This window comes from Nycticebus coucang, chromosome 3, assembly GCF_027406575.1.
Source record: "Nycticebus coucang isolate mNycCou1 chromosome 3, mNycCou1.pri, whole genome shotgun sequence".
NCBI classification, from domain to species: domain Eukaryota; kingdom Metazoa; phylum Chordata; class Mammalia; order Primates; family Lorisidae; genus Nycticebus; species Nycticebus coucang.
The window spans coordinates 147,745,180-147,764,886 of record NC_069782.1 but is presented as its reverse complement, the minus strand read 5'-3'; the positions used below and the strand labels follow the sequence as shown (position 1 = coordinate 147,764,886).

The window sequence follows — 19,707 nt, the reverse complement described above, 5'->3', positions numbered from 1 at the left end:
CGGCTTCTACACTTTCTGGGTTGCCCAAAGATTCCAATGTGGGATTTTTTTAATTATGGAAAGGTAATCAAATTCCTCAAAAATATCTTGATTCCACCCCCTGTGATTATGTAGCCACTCCAGCCATTCGAATATGCACAAGCTTGATCACATGTCGCGGGAGTTCTCCACTGGTGGGAGCCGGGGCTCTGGGGCTACACCGAAAGGGTCGGAATCTCAGCTCTGCCAGCCACGAGCGTGTGTCCGTGCACAAATGACGCCCTTGGCCTCCATTTGCTCCTCCATAAAATGGACATCGGACGCCCTACCCGCTCCGAGTTGAACAGGAGATAATCCGTTTAGGTAGCCCCCAGACTCAGCAGTAAGCTACCAGGTCTGGGGCCGCTCGATCCCCCCACCCGGGCTGGCCGTACAGTCTCGCGTGGCTCCCGACCATCCCAGGCAGCCGCCTCGCCCCGCTCCGCTGGACCAGGCCCTGCCCCCTTCCCGCCGCGCGACCGGCCAGCCGCTCCCGCCTGGCCCGGCCCCGCCCGCGCGGCGGCCCCCAGCAGCTGCCCGAGCCTGGCACCCCCGAAGTCCCGGCTCCGCCGGGCAACCGACTTGTGCAGGAGGAGCTCTCCATCCTGGGATCTGGTGGTCCCCCTGGGACCCACGCCTGGCCAAGGGCGGACCAGCAAGGACTGCGGGTTGGGTCCCCGCGCCAAGGCCGGGCTCCGCAGCCCCCAGCCCAGGCCCAATGTGAAGGGGGCCGCGCCCTCCCCCAGAGGGCGGCTCCGGGGGCCGCTGAAGAGGGGCCGCGCCGGGCGAAGGCGAGGCAGAGGCGAACTGGGGTGCGGGCCTGCAGAGCAGGGCGCCTGCGTCCTCACCGATCAGCCCGACTCCGAGCATCAGCTGAGTGTCGGCCGCCTCAGCCGCAGCCATCTTCCGCCGCAGCGCGCGCCGCTCCGGCTCCCAGCCCGCCGCCCGGCCCGGCCCGCAGACCCCGGCCCCGCCCGTATCGCCCCAGGCTCCGCCCTGCCCGCAGCCTCCACCCTCTGGCGCCTGCTCTGCCTGCAGGCCCCGCCTCCTCCCCTAGGCCCCGCCCCCCGGCCCCGCTTCTGGCCGCCCGGACTTCTTGTTACAGTTCCCTCTTTTCCTGTTCTGTCTTTGGCCCTTCAGTTTGGAAACTTCCTTCCGCCTCTACGTCCTTCCACAGTTTCTCTAATCCAGATCTCCAACTTCTTCCTCAATTCATGCCAATCTTCCTACCCCTTCTCAGTTTTTCCTTACTGTACTTCCAACCTCCAGTTTGGCTCAAAAGAGCAGGTCGCCATGTTCCTAAATTGAGGCATCTTAGCCAGGCGCGGCGGCTCACGCCTGTAATTTTAACACTCTGGGAGGCCGAGGTGAGTGGATCTCCTCAATTGAGGAGTTCAAGACCAGCCTGAGCCAGAGTGAGACCCCGTCCCTAAAAATAGACCGGTGTTGAGGCGGGCACCTGTAGTCCCAGCTACTCGGGAGGCTGAAGCAAGAGAATCTCTTGAGCCCAAGAGTTGAAGGTTGCTGTGAGCTGTAACACCACGGCACTCTACCGAGGGCAACAAAGTGAAACTGGCAGAGAAAGAAAAGGAAGGCCTAGTCAGGCTTGTGGCAGGCAGGCAAGAAAGGAAAAGAAAGCCTGGTCAGGCTTGTGGCAGGCACCTGTAGTCCCAGCTACTTGGGAGACTGAGGCAAGAGGATTGCTGGAGTCCAGGAGTTTGAGGTTGTTGTGAGCTAAGATTACACCATGGCACTCTATGCAGGGTGACAGAGTGATAGTTTGTCTCAAAATGAAAAAAAAAAAAATTATGGTGTCTTTCATACCTCAGGAGACTTTAAGTAGTATATTTATATACATAAATATTGAGTCACTATAATCCCATCTCTGCAGAAAGCCCCAAGCTGTCACATGTATGTATAGGATGGGAGGGCTGCACACACCAACTACAGGTGTAATTGACTGAAAAAGGTTTAGGGCCGTGGACTCCACAACCTTTCAGTCCTTTACAATGAAAATGTATTCATATATGAATTGTCTAATAAAAATACAAATATAAATATTTATAGGCTCAGCACCTGTAGCTCAAGCAGCTAAGGCGCCAGCCACATACACCCATGCTGGCAGGTTCAAACCCGGCCTGGGCCAGCTAAGCAACAATGACAACTGCAACAAAAAAAATAGCTGGGTGTTGTGGCGGGCGCCTGTAGTCCCAGCTACTTGGGAGGCTGAGGCAAGAGAATTGCTTAAGCCCAGGAGTTGGAGGTTGCTGTGAGCTATGTTTGAGACTCTGTCTCAAAAAAAATAAATAAATAAAAATAACAAATATATATATATATGTATGTATGTATAAATGTCCTAGCTACCCAAGAGGCCTCCCTTGGTAGAGTGCCATGGCATCATAGTTCACATAGTCACCTTGTCCCTGACCCATGACAGGAACTGGAAATATTTCCTCAATGAATGAGCTAGGGAGCAGCTCCATGCCCCCAAGGCCTGTGGATGCCATCTTTGGCTCTGAAATGTGGGAAGCATTTAGAAAATAAATGAAGATAACAATAATAGACAATAAAACTAATGATTTGAGGGAGAATGTAGTGGATGCAGGGAGGGGAAGGATGATGAAGGCTGGTCTGTCCTCTGATGGGGTGGGACACAGGGCCAGGGGTAGAGAAGCAGTTTATGGGAAGGTAGGAGGATGACCACAATGGATGCCTTCCTCCCCCCTATTCACCACCTGTGCTGTCTAACCTGCCTGACAGGTTCACCAGGGTGAAGAGGAAAGGAGTAGAGGCTGGGAAGGAGAGAAGGAGGCATTCCTAACCTTTAGCAGCAAGACCGACTTCTGTGCTGTCATAGACAGATGGAGCTGGGTTATAGAACAGACAACCTTGGGTGGCGCCTGTGGCTCAGTGAGTAGGGCGTCAGCCCCATATGCCGAGGGTGGCGGGTTCAAACCCAGCCTCGGCCAAACTGCAACAAAAAAATAGCTGGGCGTTGTGGCGGGTGCCTGTAGTCCCAGCTACTGGGGAGGCTGAGGCAAGAGAATTGCGTAAGCCCAAGAGTTAGAGGTTGCTGTGAGCTGTGTGACACCACGGCACTCTACCCGAGGGCAGTACAGTGAGACTCTGTCTCTACAAAAAAAAAAAAAAAAAGAACAAACAACCTTGAGTTTAAACCCCACCTCTACCCATCTTAGCTGGGAAACCTTACTTGTTGCCTATCTTCTCTGTGCTTGTTTTCTCAGTGATCAAATAGAGTTAACCATACTTTCCCCTGTGCCTCTCCCAATAAAGGCTCGAATCAGGGGAAATCTTTGTGCTAATTTAATAGATAAGGATAACTTTGTGTAGGTGGTCTCCAGGACCACCCCCAGATTCAGTGATTTTATAGGAGGACTCCCAGGATTTAGTGTACAGCCATACTCATGACTATAATTTATTTATTTATTTATTTATTTATTTTTGAGACAGAGTCTCACTTTGTCACTCTGGTAGAGTGCCATGACCTCATAGCTCACAGCAACCTCAAACTCTTGGGTTCATGTGATCCTCTTGCCTCAAACTCCCGAGTAGCTCGGACTACAGGCTCTTGCCACCACCCTGACTATTTTTAGAGATAGGGTCTCACTTTTGCTCCAGCTGGTCTTGAACTCCTGAGCTCAAGCAATCTACCCACCTCAGCTTCCTAGAGCGCTAGCATTACAGGCATGAGCCAATGGCTATGATTTATTACAACCAGAGGATACACAGCAAAATTAGCAAAGGGTAAAGTTACATGGACTGATGGAGGAAACTTTGCCCAAACTTTCAAGAGTTTTCTCCCAGTGGAGTAACACAGGACACACTTCATTCCTCCAGCAACAAGTTGTGACAATACTTATGAAATATATCAACCAGGGAAACTTTTTTTTTTTTTTTGTAGAGACAGAGTCTCACTTTATGGCCCTCGGTAGAGTGCCATGGCATCACACAGCTCACAGCAACCTCCAACTCCTGGGCTTAAGCGATTCTCTTGCCTCAGCCTCCCGAGTAGCTGGGACTACAAGGCACCTGCCACAACGCCCGGCTATTTTTTGGTTGCAGTTTGGCCGGGGCCGGGTTTGAACCCGCCACCCTCGGTATATGGGGTTGGCGCCATTACCGGCGGAGCCACAGGCGCCGCCCCAACCAGGGAAACTTTTTAGCACTTAGGACCAAAGCTTTTTCCTGAGGGCCAGTTATACGGGTACACTCTGCCTAGCTTGGTGCCAGAATTCCAAACTCTCTGGATTTACATTGTAAGTACAAATAGTTTAGGCATAGTCCGTCCTTCTTATCAGTCCTGAGAATGCTGGCAACACCTCAGAAATCCAAGTTCCCAGACACCAGCCAAGCGCCTACCTTGCCAACAGGCTTTTCTAAGAATATCAGTCTCAGGCCTGCTGTGTTAATTATCTCTGCATAGTCTGCTCACTCCATGCTCCCAGGCAAAGAGTTCAAGACATTGTTGGCACTGATGTGGATTTGGGCATTTTCCAGGGGACAGGGGACCCCAGTGTTTTCTACAGATGTTCCAATTCCCAGGTCCCTGCCAGCCAGATGTAGCCCTTTGTTTTCATCTTTGTTTCCATAATTAGATTTAAGTGTACATTGGGCAGGCATCAGCCATGGACCACTAGGATGACATTTCTTTTAGTATAAGGGATTCAGGCTCAGTTGCAGACTGGAGGGTGTCTCTGACACTCTAACATTCTGTCCAGGCAGTTAAATTGTTTCCAGCATAAGTGAAGATTCCAGAATATTCCCAAGAAGAAGTTGTACCTTTTGTATTCTCCAACGTTTCAAAATGCCGATATTGGAACCTGGGCAGATCTCAGGCCCCAAAACGTCCAGCGTTGTAGCTATGTTGCATTAAATAGTTCAGTGAGAAAAAATCAGAATAAATTCTGACCCTTATTTACATTTTCCAAAGAATATTAAAGAGAGCAGAATTTATTACCTACAATGAAATGTCTTCAAATTCCTCTCCCACATATTTTTAAAATAAACATTTTATTTAGAATAGTTTTAGATTTACAGAAAAGTTGCAAAGATGGTACTGAGGTTTCCACATACCTCACATCCAGTTTCCTCTCTTATCAACAATTTATACTAGTACCATACTTTTGTCACAACTAAGGGTCTTATTCTATTACTCAGGCTAGGGTGCAGTGGTACAATCATAGTTCACTGCAGCCTCAAACTCCTGGGCTCAAGTGATCCCCTTGCTTCAGCTTCCCGAGTAGCTGGGACTACTGGTGTGTGCTAGCATGTCTAACTAATTTTTCTTTCTTTCTTTCTTTTTTTTTTTAAGAGATGGGGTCTTGCTATGGCGTCCAGGCAGATCTCCAACTCCTGATCTCAAGCAATTTTCTTGCCTCAGACTCCCAAAGTGCTGGGATTACAGGCATGAGACCCTTCACCCAGATCAATACATTATTACTAACTAAAATACATGCTTTATTCAGATTCCCTTAGTTTTTACCTCAATTATTTTTCCTGTTCCAGGATTCTGTTTCGGACAAAACATCGTATTTATTGAACATACCTCCTCAAGGTCTTCTTCACTGTGGTAGTTTCTCAGACTTTTCTTGTTTTTGACGACTTAGCAGCTTTTCTTTCTTTTTTCTTTTTTTCCACAGACGGAGTCTTGCTCTGTCACCCAGGCTGGAGTGAGGTGGTGCGATCATAGTTCACTATAACCTCGAACTCCTGGGCTCAAGCAATCTTCAGGCCTCATCCTCTTAAAGTTCTGGGGTTACAGTCATGAGCCACTGTTTCTGGCCCATGTTAGCAATTTTGAGGAGGATTACTTGGGTATTTCGTAGACTGTCCTTGTGCAGGGATTTGTTTGTTTTTTATTGTGATCAGACTGGATTAAACATTTTTTTTTTTCTTTTTTTGAGACAGAGCCTCAAGCTGTCACCCTGGGTAGAGTGCCGTGGCATCACAGCTCACAACAATCTCCAACTCCTGGGCTTAAGCGATTCTCTTGCCTCAGCCTCCCAAGTAGCTGGGACTACAGGCGCCCACCACAATGCCTGGCTATTTTTTGGTTGTAGTTGTCATTGCTGTTTGGCAGGCCTGGGCTGGATTCAAACCTGCCAGCTCTGGTGTACGTGGCTGGTCCTTAGCCGCTTGAGCTACCGGCACCAAGCCAAGGATTAAACTTTTTTTTTTTCAGTGGTAAGATAAGACTTTTATCAGAAGTTAGAAAGGAATATAGAAGAAGTAAAAAGCACCAGAGCTTCTGGAAGGGGGACAGAACTGACGAACTGCCTTGGGAGTCTCCCAGATGGGCTCTTTTATCTAGGGGTCAGGGGTCCTCAAACTATAGCCCGCGGGCCACATGAGGTGGTGTGATTGTATTTGTTCCTGTTTTGTTTTTTTACTTCAAAATAAGATATGCGCAGTGTGCATAGGAATTTGTTCATAGTTTTTTTTTTTTTAAACTATAGTCCGGCCCTCCAACAGTCTGAGGGACAGTGAACTGGCCCCCTGTTTAAAAAGTTTGAGGACCCCTGGGAGGATTACACATGGCTGGCAGAAGTTTAAACTTTTTTTTTTTTTGAGACAGAGCCTCAAGCTGTCACCCGGGGTAGAGTGCAGTGACATCACAGCTCACAGCAACCTCCAACTCCTGGGCTCAAGCGATTCTCTTGCCTCTGCCTCCCAAGTAGCTGGGACTACAGGCGCCCACCACGAGGCCCGGCTATTTTTTGGTTGCAGGCGTCATTATTGTTTGGCGGGCCCGGGCTGGATTCGAACCTGCCAGCTCAGGTGTATGTGGCTGGCGCCTTAGCCACTTGAGCCACAGGCACCGAGCCAGTATTAAACTTTTTTTTTTTTTTTTTTGGTAGAGACAGAGTGTCACTTTATGGCCCTCGGTAGAGTGCTGTGGCCTCACACAGCTCACAGCAACCTCCAACTCCTGGGCTTAAGCGATTCTCTTGCCTTAGCCTCCCGAGTAGCTGGGACTACAGGTGCCCGCCACAGTACCCGGCTATTTTTTGGTTGCAGTTTGGCCAGGGCCGGGTTTGAACCCGCCACCCTCGGCATATGGGGCCGGCGCCTTACTGACTGAGCCACAGGCGCCGCCCCGGATTAAACATTTTTAAGAGGAAGATCCCAGAGGTAAAGTGTCATTCTCATTGTACCATATCAAGGGTATGTCAGGTATTAGCCTTAATGAATTGGGGTTGGAAATCTTGTCAACAGTGTTTCACCAAGTACAGAGGTGCCTGTGTCAGGCAACTCTCACTGTATCTCTAGATTCTGCAAATTTAAGGCAGAAAAAGTGGCCTGGCATGGTGGCTCACGCCTGTAATCTTAGCACTCTTAGAGGCCAAGGTGGGTGGATTGCTTGAGCTCAGGGGTTTGAGACCAGCCTGAGTGAGTCCCCATTGCTACTAAAAATAGAAAACCTAGCTGGGCATTGTGGTGGGATCCCATAATCCCAGTTACTCTGGAAGTTAAAGCAAGAGGATAATTTGAGCCCAGGAGTTTGAGGTTGCTAAGAGTTATGATGCCACAGCATTCTACCCGGGGCACAGGGGAAAAGAAAAAAAGGGTAGGAAAATTGGAATGCAGACTCAGTTGAGCATATATTTAACAAATACAAGTGTGAAAAATTCTTTACCTATTAAATGTTCTGCCAGACTCCAGAGAAGGCTGAGGGGGGACATGTTTGTGGGAATCAGTGCACGCTCATGCCACCATAATTTGCTAAGAAGTTCAGTTCTGCTTGGCGATTTAGGAGGTTATACCCAAATACACAAGAAACAACCAGGGCCAAGAAAGCAGAGTGAGTAAAACACTGTGTGTAGTGGTTTAGGGTGTGGTTTGGAAGCAGGCTTCTCTGTTAAATATGTTGAACTTGATTGGAAGGAAACCTGGAACCACGGGTTTCTCCACTGTAAAGTTGCTCTGTTTTTGTCTGTTTCTTTACTGTACTTTTAGGATGGAAGTCACCATGCACAGCCTATGCGCTTTCTTGTTTTGTTTTATTGAATTGGCCAACACTTCATTCTATCCCACAGAGTATTCTCAGATTATATTCTTTTTTTTTTATGATTAAATCATAGCTGTGTACATTATGTGATCATGGGGCACCATATACTGGTTTTATATACAATTTGAAATATTTTCATCACACTGGTTAACATAGCCTTCCTGGCATTTTCTTAGTTATTGTGTTAAGACATTTATATTCTACATTTACTAAGTTTCACATGTACCCTTGTAAGATGCACCATAGGCGTGGTCCCACCAATTACCCTCCCTCCACATATTCTTAGGTTATAACTGGGTTATAGCTTTCATAAGAAAGCCATAAATTAGTTTCATAGTAGGGCTGAGTACATTGGATACTTTTCCTTCATTCTTGAGATACTTTAAAAATATGGAACGCTTCACGAATTTGTGTGTCATCCTTGCAAAGGGGCCATGCTAATCTTCTCTGTATCATTCCAATTTTAGTATATGTGCTGCTGAAGCCAGCACTCAGATTAAATTCTGAAGTGGTGGGTTATGCACCACCTCCAAACGTATTTACGTATTCATTCTTATTTTTATCAGTATTGTAAACTATCTTATTCATCCAGCGCAGGCTCTGAAATCTCCACCGTCCTCGCCAATAACTCTAGCTGCTGCCATCCTCTTCTTCTTTCTTTCCTTTTCTTCCCTTGTAGCCTTTTTGATATCTTTATTTTCCCCTTTCTCTCTCTTTCATCTGTTTCTACTTGAATTGCCATGCCACTTCCCCAGGTGTCCTCTCAACCGATCAAGCAATATACCTGACACAGTGTAGGTGAAATAAGGGGTAGAAGGGAGCAACGTCCATTGGGCAGTACCAGGCAGGATACTTTAGCAGTTGAGGGTCAGAAAGAGGCTATGACTATTTCAGGCATTAATTATTTGGTCCCTCTTATGTGCACAGATGTGAAAATGAGTTCCAGAGAGCAATGCGTCAGGGACTATGCTAAGAGCAGTACATTTAAACCTCACAGCAACTTTAGCAAAACTGTGGCCAGAGCGATTACCTGCCCAATATCAGAGAGCTAACAAATGGCAAAGCTGGGATTAGAAGCCATGTCTGACTACAAATCTGGCACACTTGGGAGAAATGAAATGCACTCCCTAGTATTTATTTTATTTTATTTTTGGAGACAGAATCTTATTCTGTGCCCTTGGTAGAGTGCCGTGGCATCATAGCTCATGGCAACCTAAAATTCTTAGGCTCAAGTGATCCTCTTGCCTCAGCCTCCTGAGTAGCTGCGACTATAGGCCCCCACCACAACACCCTGCTAGTTTTTCTATTTTTAGTAGAGCTGGGGTCTCGCTTTTGTTCAGCTGGTCTCGAACTCCTGAGCTCAGGTGATCCACCAGCCTTGGCCTCTGAGAGTGCTAGGATTATAGGCGTTAGCCAGCACGCCCAGCCTGCACCCCCTAGTTTTAATAACACCAATGTAGAGTATAATAACATGTTTATTTTCTCAGAGTCCCAGTATGAGATTTTTGCTTGAGCAGTCTGATTTTGTATAGTTAAACCTTAAGCAATCTGGCCCTTTGCTTCCATTGAGCTATGCCTCTGTTTTCATGTCATGCAAGGCTAAGTAGCTGTAAAATTTTAAACTGTGTTAGTATTTCACTCTTTTCTAACAGCAAATCTGGAGAAAACTGCTAAGGTCTCTATGTGAGTTTGCTATTGGTATGCAACAAATTAACAGCTTAAACTACCCCCTTTCATCTGCTCACCATTCTGTAGGTCAGTAGTCCAGGTCCAGCACAACTGATTCTTTGATGGGCTGGAATCCAGTGGAGTCCCTTGTGTTAAGTGCCACCTAATCAAAATGAACTTTGAAACAGGCCAGTTTAAAAAAAAAACAAACAACAGGTTCACATTAACCCATCAGAAGAGGCCCAGTTTATTAGAGCTGACATGATAGGGAAGTCCCTTCTATTTTAACTGCATAGGGAAAATAACTTTTATTTATTTATTTATTTATTTATTTATTTATTTTGAGACAGAGTCTCACTCTGTGGCCCTGGATAGAGTGCTAATAAAAGCTGAATTAGATCTTAAAACTAAATTTGTTGGAATTTTGTCTTTTTTTTTTAGACAGAATTACTTGGTCGCCCTTTATAGAGTGCTGTATTGTCACAGCTCACAGCAACCTCCAACTGTTGAGCTCAAGAGATTCTCTTGCCTCAGCCTCCGAAGTAACTGGAAGTACAGGCGCCCGCCACAATGCCCGCCTATTTTTAGAGACAGGTCTCACTGTGGCTCAGGCTGGTCTTGAACCGTGAGCTCAGGCAATCCACTGCCTTGGCCTCCCAGAGTGCTAGGATTACAGGTGTGAGCCACTGTGCCCGGTTTGTAAAGGTCCATAATCTAATACCTATGTCCCCAACATGAAAGCCTACACCTGTGATTTCAAGTTTCCTTCCAATCATTTTAACATATTTAACAGATAAGCCTATTTTCTTTTTCTTTTTCTTTATTCATTTATTTTCTTTTTGAGACAGAGTCTCACTATGTCACCCTTGGTAGAGTGCTGTGGCATCACAACTCACAGCAACCTCCAACTCTTGGACTTAAGCCATTCTCTTGCCTCAGCCTCCTAAGTAGCTGAGACTACAGGTGCCTGCCACAATTCCCGGCTATTTTTTTGTTGCTGCAGTTGTCATTGTTGCTTTAGTTGGCCCGGGCTGTGGTGTTTTTTTCTTGTTGTTGTTTTTTTGTAGAGAAGGGGCCTGCTATGTTGTCCAGACTGGTCTTCCAGCAATCCTCCTGCCTTGGCCTCCCAAAGTGCTGGGATGAAAGGCATGCGGTTGCCATTACTAGCATGGAGGCAGGGGAAACCAGGAGTCTGGTTTGGGGCAGGTTGGATGTATGCAGTGTGTTAACAGTTTAACAGATGTGTTAAGGGTGCCAGCCCCATATACTGAGGGTGACAGGTTCAAACCTGGCCTTGGCCAAACTGCAACAAAAAGATAGCCGGGTGTTGTGGCAGGCGCCTATAGTCCCAGCTACTCAGGAGGCTGAGGCAAGAGAATTGCCTAAGCCCAAGAGCTGGAGGTTGCTGTGAGCTGTGATGCCATAGCATTCTACCGAGGGTGACAAAGTGAGACTCTGTCTCTAAAAAAAAACCCCCAAAACAAAAAACCCATATATTTTAAATATGTATCTGAGTGTGAGAGGTTTGGCTTTCAGGAAAGAAGTCAAGGGCTGGTGATGCAATTTTGTAATTTGTAAGTCAGGAAATATTTCTAAAGCCATGAGCTAGAACTAGGAGATGAGCATAGTTAGAAAAGGACGAGGTTCAGGGGCTGAGCCCTCAGCTATTTTAACTGCAGAGAGAGGTTAAGTAACACCAGCGAGAAGTAGTCAGCAAGGTGGGGAGAAAATCAGGAAAGGGCGATCCTGGAGGCCAAGTGAAGAAAGTGTTTCAAGGAGACAGAGTGGTCGACCCTGCCTGTGAGAGGAGGAGGAATCAACATTCTCGTGCTTGGAGGGGTTTAAGGTAGGAGCCTGAGACCAAAGAGTAGGGGGAGGGAAGGCAGATGGTAAGAACGCAGCTGCAGGCGGGAGCAGGGGCGTAGAGGGCAGAGTGCCAAAGTTCTTTAACTGCTTCTCTGTTTGCAGCGCAGAGAGGAAAATAGAGCACAGAGGTGTTAGAGGATTGGAGAGAGACAGGAAAAAAGAAGAAACAGTCATCTGCGAACAAGGGCCAGGCAGGACCTAGAGAAGTGTAGTAGGGAGGCTGGGGATTGCAGGCTTGAACTCAGCGTACACGGTGGCATATTCTTCTCTGGCCAAAGGATTAGGTGGAGGTTTGGATTTGACCAGGGTTGGGGTTTTGCCAGGTGAGTGGGATAAAGGGAGAAACTTAATGGAGTCTAAGCTGGAAAAGAGGAAATAGAGGACATGGGCAGGGGGTGGGGGTGGGGACGATGAGGGACAGTGAAAAGGAAGTAGAATTGATGGATTGTAGGTCAGAAGGGTGTTTAGAGTTGGGGCCCGCTAGAGTTAATGATAGGAGGTGGCTGGAAAGTGAGGTTTTAAAATCAAGATTTTGGAAACTGAGACTTTTGGTATGATCAGTTATAGCACTGAGGTCAGCAAACTATGGCTTGGGGCTAAATTTGTCCTGCTGACAGTTTTTGTGCAACCTTGAGTTATGAATAATCTTTATATTTTAATCTTTATTTATTTATTTAGGGGCACAGTCTCACTATGTTGCCCTCGGTAGAGTGCTGTGACATCACAGCTCACAGCAACCTCAAACTCTTGGGCTTAAGCGATTCTCTTGCCTCAGCCTCCCAAGTAGCTGGGACTACAGGGGCCCACCACAACGCCCAGCTGTTTTTTAGAGACAGGGTCTTGCTCTGGCTCAGGCTGGTCTTGAACCTGTAAGCTCAGGCAATGCACCCGCCTTGGCCTCCCAAGTGCTAGGATTACAGGTGTGAGTCACTGTGCCTGACCCAAGAATAATCTTTCTATTTTTTAAATACAAAATACTGGCCAGGCATAGTGACTCATGCCTGTAATCTTAGCACTGTGGGAAGCTGAGGCAGGAAGTTGACTTGAGGCCAGGAGTTTGAAACCAGCCTAGGCAACATAGCAAGACCCTGTCCCAACAAAACAGAAAAATTAGTTGGGTGTGGTGGTGCACGCCTGTAGTCCCAGCTACTTAAGAGGCTGAGGCAGGGAGACTGCGTGAGCCCAGGAATTAGAGGTTCCAATGAGCTACGATGACACCATTATACTCTAGCCTGCACAACAGAGCAAGATTTTTCCCACAAACCCCCCACTAAATGCAATATAAGGTACAAAAAAAGACTATTGTCACTTCATTAAGCACAGCTGCTCAGACTTGAAGACATTGCCTCTCAGCAAGCTTCCTGACTTACAGTCTAGACCAGGCGTCCTTAAACTTTTTCAACAGGGGGCCAATTCACTGTCCCTCAGACCGTTGGAGGGCTGGACTATAGTTTAAAAAAAAAAAACTATGAACAAATTCCTATGCACACTGCACATATCTTATTTTGAAGTAAAAAAATGGGAACAAATACAATTCACACCGCTTCATGTGGCCCGTGGGCCGCAGTTTGAAGACGCCTGATCTAGCTAAACTCTGAGGTATGACCATGTGTGTGAGTGGCTGAGGTAAGGTGGAGGACTCGATCATGAAGGCAAGGTATTGGAAGACCGTCTATATGGACACAGAAATCACCAATGATTATGACAGCAGTGTTGGAAAGAGTGACAGGAAACCAGAAATAAGAGTCAAGAATGAGGGATGTGACTTGGGATCTGCAGATAGTAGAAAATCTGCAATGTGGAGGAATAGCAGGTGGTCTAGTCTGATATGTTTCTCAAAGCTCAGAGTTGAAGGGAAGAGCAACAAAGAATGCCCTGGAAGTAGTTAGTGGGAAGAGCTAGCTGGTCACTGATACAACCTCCAGGAACCAGTCGTTTTAGGGAGGGCTGCAGGAGTAGCAAACTGCTCAAAGGGGCAGTTAAGTCACCCCTTGGCTGTCAGGAAAGGCTTTGCAGGGGCCCCTTCAAAGCTGAGGCTTGAAGTATTGGCAGCCCTTAGCAAGGTAAAGATGGGTGGAATGGGTATTTAGGTATAGGACAGTACTGTACCTTTGAACGCTGACCTTAGTAAATCACAAATGAACTTCAGCACAGCTGCAGGTTCAGAACCAATGCAATTAGGAGCTTTGGGTGAAGAACGTTGTTTTTTCATTAATATAGGGTGTCCCCAAAGTTGCCATACATAGAGAAAATGGAAATCATATCTAAATGTATCTTTATTTACAAAATATTCATTATGGGGCAGCGCCTGTGGCTCAGTGAGTAGGGCGCCGGCCCCACATGCGGAGGGTGGCGGGTTCAAACCCAACCCCGGCCAAACTGCAACAAAAAAATAGCCGGGCGTTGTGGCGGGCGCCTGTAGTCCCAGCTGCTCGGGAGGCTGAGGCAAGAGAATCGCGTTAAGCCCAAGAGTTAGAGGTTGCTGTGAGCTGTGTGACACCACGGCACTCTACCCGAGGGCGGTACAGTGAGACTCTGTCTCTACAAAAAAAAAAAAATATATATATATATATTCATTATAACATTTTACAAAGATGTGGCCAAGATGTAGAGAATGTTTTGTAAAATTTTGTAAATAAAATGATAAATGTGTGGCTTGGTGCCTGTGGCTCAAGCAGCTAAGGTACCAGCCACATACACCTGAGCTGGTGGGTTCAAATCCAGCCCGGGGACTTGCCAAACAACAATGACGGCTGTAACCAAAAAAAAAAGAAAAAAATAGCCAGATGTTGTGGCGGGCACCTGTAGTCTCAGCTACTTGGGAGGCTGAGGCAAGAGAATCGCTTAAGCCCAGGAGTTGGAGGTTTCTGTGAGCTAAGATGCCATGGCACTCTACCCAGGGTGACAGCTTGAGGCTCTGTCTCAAAAAAAAAAAAAAAAAGATAAATGTGCAAGTACTTTGTAAATTGTAAATCATACTTGATTTAAAGCTGTATATTATATTGAAAATATGTCTAATGCAGTAGCACTGAGAATCTTGTTTAATCCACTGAGTCAGACAAAAACCCAAATGTTATATTAGAGAAATTATCCAGTCATATGTAATTCAAAAGTACTTTGATTAGGAAAAACCTTCATGGGCCGTGCCTGTGGCTCAGTGGGTAGGGCGCTGGACCCATATGCCGAGGGTGGCAGGTTCAAGCTCAGCCCCGGCCAAACTGCAACAACAAAAAAAATAGCTGGGCGTTGTGGCGGGCACCTGTAGTCTCAGCTACTTGGGAGGCTGAGGCAAGAGAATCACCTAAGCCCAGGAGTTGGAGGTTGCTGTGAGCTGTGTAACGCCATGGCACTCTGCAGAAGGAGATAAAGTGAGACTCTGTCTCTACAAAAAAAAAAAAAAGAAGGAAAAACCTTCATCAGCCTGATTACTTCCTCTTACAATTTCCTAAAAAGGTGTCTATCATCTTTAGGTTGCCTGTTTTCTACCAAGTAAGCATTAATTAACAGCAAGTAATTATGTTTTCCTCCTGGCCTAGACTGGATTGTCAAGTCCCTCATAGTGTAGTGTACTCATTTATTTTCACCATTAAGTCCTTGAAAACAGGCTTCTTTTTTTTTTTTTGTGGTTTTTGGCCTGGGCTGGGTTTGAACCCACCACCTCCGGCATACGGGGCCAGTGCCCTACTCCTTTGAGCCACAGACGCTGCCCCCAAAACAGGAATCTTTATCTTTTATTTATTTATTTTTTTTTGAGGCAGAGTCTCACTGTCATCCTGGGGTTGAGCACTGTAGAGTCATAGCACACAGCAATGTCAAACTCTTATGCTCAAAAGACCCTCATGGCTCAGCTTCCCAAGGAGTTGGGACTATAGGCACCTGACAAAATGTCCAGCTAATTTTTCTTTCTTTTTTTTTTTGCAGTTTTTGGCCGGGGCCAGGTTTGAACCTGCCACCTCTGGTATATGGGGCAGGCACCCTACTCCTTGAGCCACAGGCACTGCCCCTAATTTTTCAATTTTTAGTAGAGAGGGTGTCTTGTTTTTGCTCATGCTGGTCTCCAACTCCTGAGCTCAAGTGATCCTTCTATCTGGACCTCCCAGAGTGCTAGTATTATAGGCATGAACCATTTTTTTGGGGGGGGGATCTTGATTTTTTTTCATATTTAAATTTTTATATACATAAAGAGACCATATATAAATGACAAGAAGGCAGGTGCATTATACTAAATTATCCTTGCTTATGTAAGTTTACAATATTAAATTAAAATACAATAAGATATGTACTTGTGTTTAACATTAAAGAGAGGCAATGGTACCTCAGAACTTATGTTAATGGAATCTGTGCATTTGATTTCTCTTTATTGTGTTTGCGTGTGTGTGTGTGTATGCCTGCACCTATAGGTTTCATTCTTTTTCTTTTTTGCAGTTTTTGGCTGGGGCTGGGTTTGAACCCGCCACCTCCAGCATATGGGGGGCTGGGGCCCTACCCCTTTTAGCCACAGGCGCCACCCTAGGTTTCATTTTTGTGTGTGTGTAGTCAATCTCCAGAATTATTCTTTTTTTTTTTTTGTAGAGACAGAGTCTCACTTTATGGCCCTCGGTAGAGTGCCGTGGCATCACACAGCTCACAGCAACCTCCAACTCCTGGGCATAAGCGATTCTCTTGCCTCAGCCTCCAGAGTAGCTAGGACTACAGGCGCCCGCCACAATGTCCGGCTATTTTTTGTTGCAGTTCAGCGGGTACTGGGTTTGAATCTGCCACCCTCGGTATATGGGGCCGGCGCCTTACCAACTGAGCAAAAGGCGCTGCCCCAGAATTATTCTTTTTTTTTTTTTTTTTTTGAGACAGAGCCTCAAGCTGTTGCCCTGAGTGCTGTGGCATCACAGCTCATAGCAACCTCCAACTCCTGGGCTCAAGCGATTCTCCTGCCTCCGCCTCCCAAGTAGCTGGGACTACAGGCGCCCATCACAACAGTGGGCTATTTTTTGGTTGCAGCTGTCATTGTTGTTTGGCGGGCCCAGGCTGGATTTGAACCCACCAGCTCAGGTGTATGTGGCTGGTGCCTTAACTGCTTGAGCCACAGGCACCAAGCCCAGAATTATTCTTTTTAAATTTATTTTTATTTTTTTAAAGTTCAATATGCAAATCCCCATTGTATACCATTATCAATTAGAGAATTAAAGTTAACATGACAACACAAAATATGAAATACATAGAAATGATTCTTCGGAAACATATATTTCTATATGGAAAACTTCTAGTTAATATTGAAAATATAGAAAGACACGTCTGTATATGTTGCAAAATTGTCATTAATGATTTTTTTTGTTTAGGTGTTCCTTCTGTTATAACTCGAGTTATTGTCTCCCTAGGGATATCAGTATACCACATAGAAAATTCAGTTTGCTCTGAGGATTCAGAAGATTATAGCAAGCAGCTGGCCCTCTGGGGGGCACACATATCTGATATTGGGTATTGTTATATATGCAAGTACCTGCAGGCTTTCCTGTATATTTACAGTAAGAGTAAACCAGTCACACAATTTTGATAGTTTGTCTAGTTTGGGTTACCTTTTATATGCATTTTTTACAAACTTCATCATGTCTTACACCTAAGATTAAAGAAGGAAGATGAAAATGTCCAAAGCAAAGAATCAGTAATCAGTCCCACGCCACTGCTGCTCATCCTCAAGCTTCTGTCCTGCATAGACCAGTCAGTTGCAGGGATGTGCCTGGGGCAGGGCTTTAGTGTTTTTTCAGGGTAAGACGGTGGGGACGCTCTGGGTGTCATTGGACCGTCCACTCCCCATCGCTGTCTGGTTTCCAGGCAGGGATGCCATTCACTCTCACTGCTGTTGGTGTGGACAGGATCACCAAGTAGGGGCCTTTTTCACCGTGGTTTCAGTGGGCTCAGGCTCCACACCTGGTTATTTGGGGAGTCGGGGTGCACTCATCTTGATCTTTTTCTCTCTAGCATCCAACATCCTGGTTGTTCTCTGGTGCTGAATATTCACTAATTTAATAGGTAAAATTATGCTGAAAATTAACATTACACTTACTCATTCACCAAAAAAGGCATGATTCTAAATAATTTTAAGGACTTAAATGATCATTGGCTATATTACCAAATGCTTCATATATTTCAAATAATTTGAGAGGGAAAAAATTAATTTAATGTAGGGATACTGGATTTAATTTTACCTCCAAATTTTCTAGTGTTTGTCTTGTTATAAGTCTATGCCATTAGTAATAATCAATATGGCCATTTTACCACTTTCTTTGAGATACACTGTAGAGTTTAAAATTTAGGCCAGGTTTCATTTTATTTTATTGTTTACATCCATAGTCTACTAGTTTTCTACCTACATATTAAAAGAAATATTTGTCCTTACGTTTAGTTCTTTAATTTTGACTTAATTATTATATATACAAACAAGTCTTCTGATCTTGCCCATAAAACAGTTCCTATAGCGTCTTAGTACTTTTAATTGTTTTTTTTTTTTTTTTTTGTAGAGACAGAGTCTCACTTTATGGCCCTGGGTAGAATGCCGTGGCCTCACACAGCTCACAGCAACCTCCAACTCCTGGGCTTAAGCGATTCTCTTGCCTCAGCCTCCAGAGTAGCTGGGACTACAGGTGCCCGCCACAACGCCCGGCTATTTTTTGCTTGCAGTTTGGCCGGGGCCGGGTTTGAACCCGTCATCCTCGTTATATGGGGCCGGCGCCTTACCGACTGAGCCACAGGCGCCGCCCACTTTTGTTTTTATGTCAACCTTGCCTGGCTTTTATTTATTCATTATTTTTTTGAGTAAGCTCAGATATATAGAATGGTCTAACCATTTTGGAAGAAGAACTCTCTGAAATTAATTTAAAACCCTTTTTTCTTTCTTTCCTATTTTTTTTTTTTTTTTTCTCTTTTGGCCAGGGCTGGGTTTGAACCCACCACCTCCGGCATATGGGACCAGCACCCTACTCCTTGAGCCACAGGTGCCGCCCTTTCCTATTTTTTTTTTAAAGACTAATTTTTCTCCTGTTGCCCAGGTTGCAGTACAGTCCTGCAATCAAGAGTTCATTGCAACCTCAGACTTCTAGGCTCAAGGAATCCTCCTGCCTTAGCCTCCCAAGAAACTGGGACTGTAAGTGTGAGCTGCTGAACTTGGTTCCAAATTTTCTTTCTTTATAGCAGAACATCTAAGAAAAAAAATTTTTTTTTTAAAGTAGTAGATTGAAACAGGCAAACTTCGTGGAGGCAGAAGTAATGAGAGACACTGTGTGAATATGCATGATGGTTTCTTTTTTCTTTTTTTTGAGACAGAGCCTCAAGCTGTCGCCCTCAGTAGAGTCTGTGGCATCACAGCTCACAGAAACCTCAAACTCCTGGGCTCAAGTGATTCTCCTGCCTCCACCTCCCAAGTAGCTGGGACTACAGGGGCCCGCCACAATGCCCAGCTATTTTTTTGGTTGCAGCTGTCATTGTTGTTTGGTGGGCCCAGGCGGATACCAACCTGCTTGTATGTGGCTGGCGTCTTAGCCGCTTGAGCCACAGGCGCCGAGCTGGTGGTCTCGTTAATATAGTTCCCTTCATCAGTTCACCTATCCCATCTATTATTACAAAATGTGTATTACACTTATTTTATGTTTTTTTTTAATGTTTTTTGGGACAGTGTCTCATTATGTCACCCTCAGTAGAGTGCCATAGCGTCACAGCTCACAGCAACCTCAAACTCTCGGGCTTCATTGATTCTCATACCTCAGTCAGCCTCCCAAGTAGCTGGGACTACAGGCGCCGGTCACAACGCCCAGCTGTTTTTTTTTTTGGTTGCAGTTATCATTGTTGTTGGCAGGCCCAGGCCGGGCTGAACCCACCAGCCTCGTGTATGTGGCCAGCGCCCTACTCACTGAGCTACAGGCGCCGAGCTTGTGTATTACATTTATAATAATTTATTCCACTGGTGCTTTTTTTTTTTGTAGAAACAGAGTCTCACTGTACCGCCCTCGGGTAGAGTGCCGTGGCGTCACACGGCTCACAGCAACCTCTTAACTCTTGGGCTTACGCGATTCTCTTGCCTCAGCCTCCCGTGCAGCTGGGACTACAGGCGCCCGCCACAACGCCCGGCTATTTTTTGG

General features: G+C 46.0%; 1 protein-coding gene and 1 non-coding gene across 5 annotated transcripts in view; both read right to left on the bottom strand.

Annotated features, from left to right (window-relative positions):
- The window catches only part of DENND10 (DENN domain containing 10), a 38,383-nt gene extending 28,530 nt beyond the window's left edge, over positions 1-9,853 (bottom strand). The window contains exon 1 of one of the 4 annotated variants that reach the window (XM_053583865.1): positions 9,793-9,853. Coding sequence is in view for 1 of the 4 variants with exons in the window: in XM_053583863.1 (XP_053439838.1) it covers positions 867-921 (55 nt within the window). In the remaining 3 variants the exon portion in view is untranslated. Of the gene's footprint in view, positions 1-866; positions 981-9,792 lie in introns of those variants that run through there. The other 3 variants (XM_053583866.1, XM_053583863.1, XM_053583864.1) reach the window with 3 other exon arrangements.
- On the bottom strand, positions 8,432-8,538 carry LOC128582705 (U6 spliceosomal RNA). The gene has a single exon (XR_008379152.1). It is a non-coding gene; the product is annotated as a U6 spliceosomal RNA (small nuclear RNA).
- Positions 9,854-19,707: the final 9,854 nt, after the last annotated feature.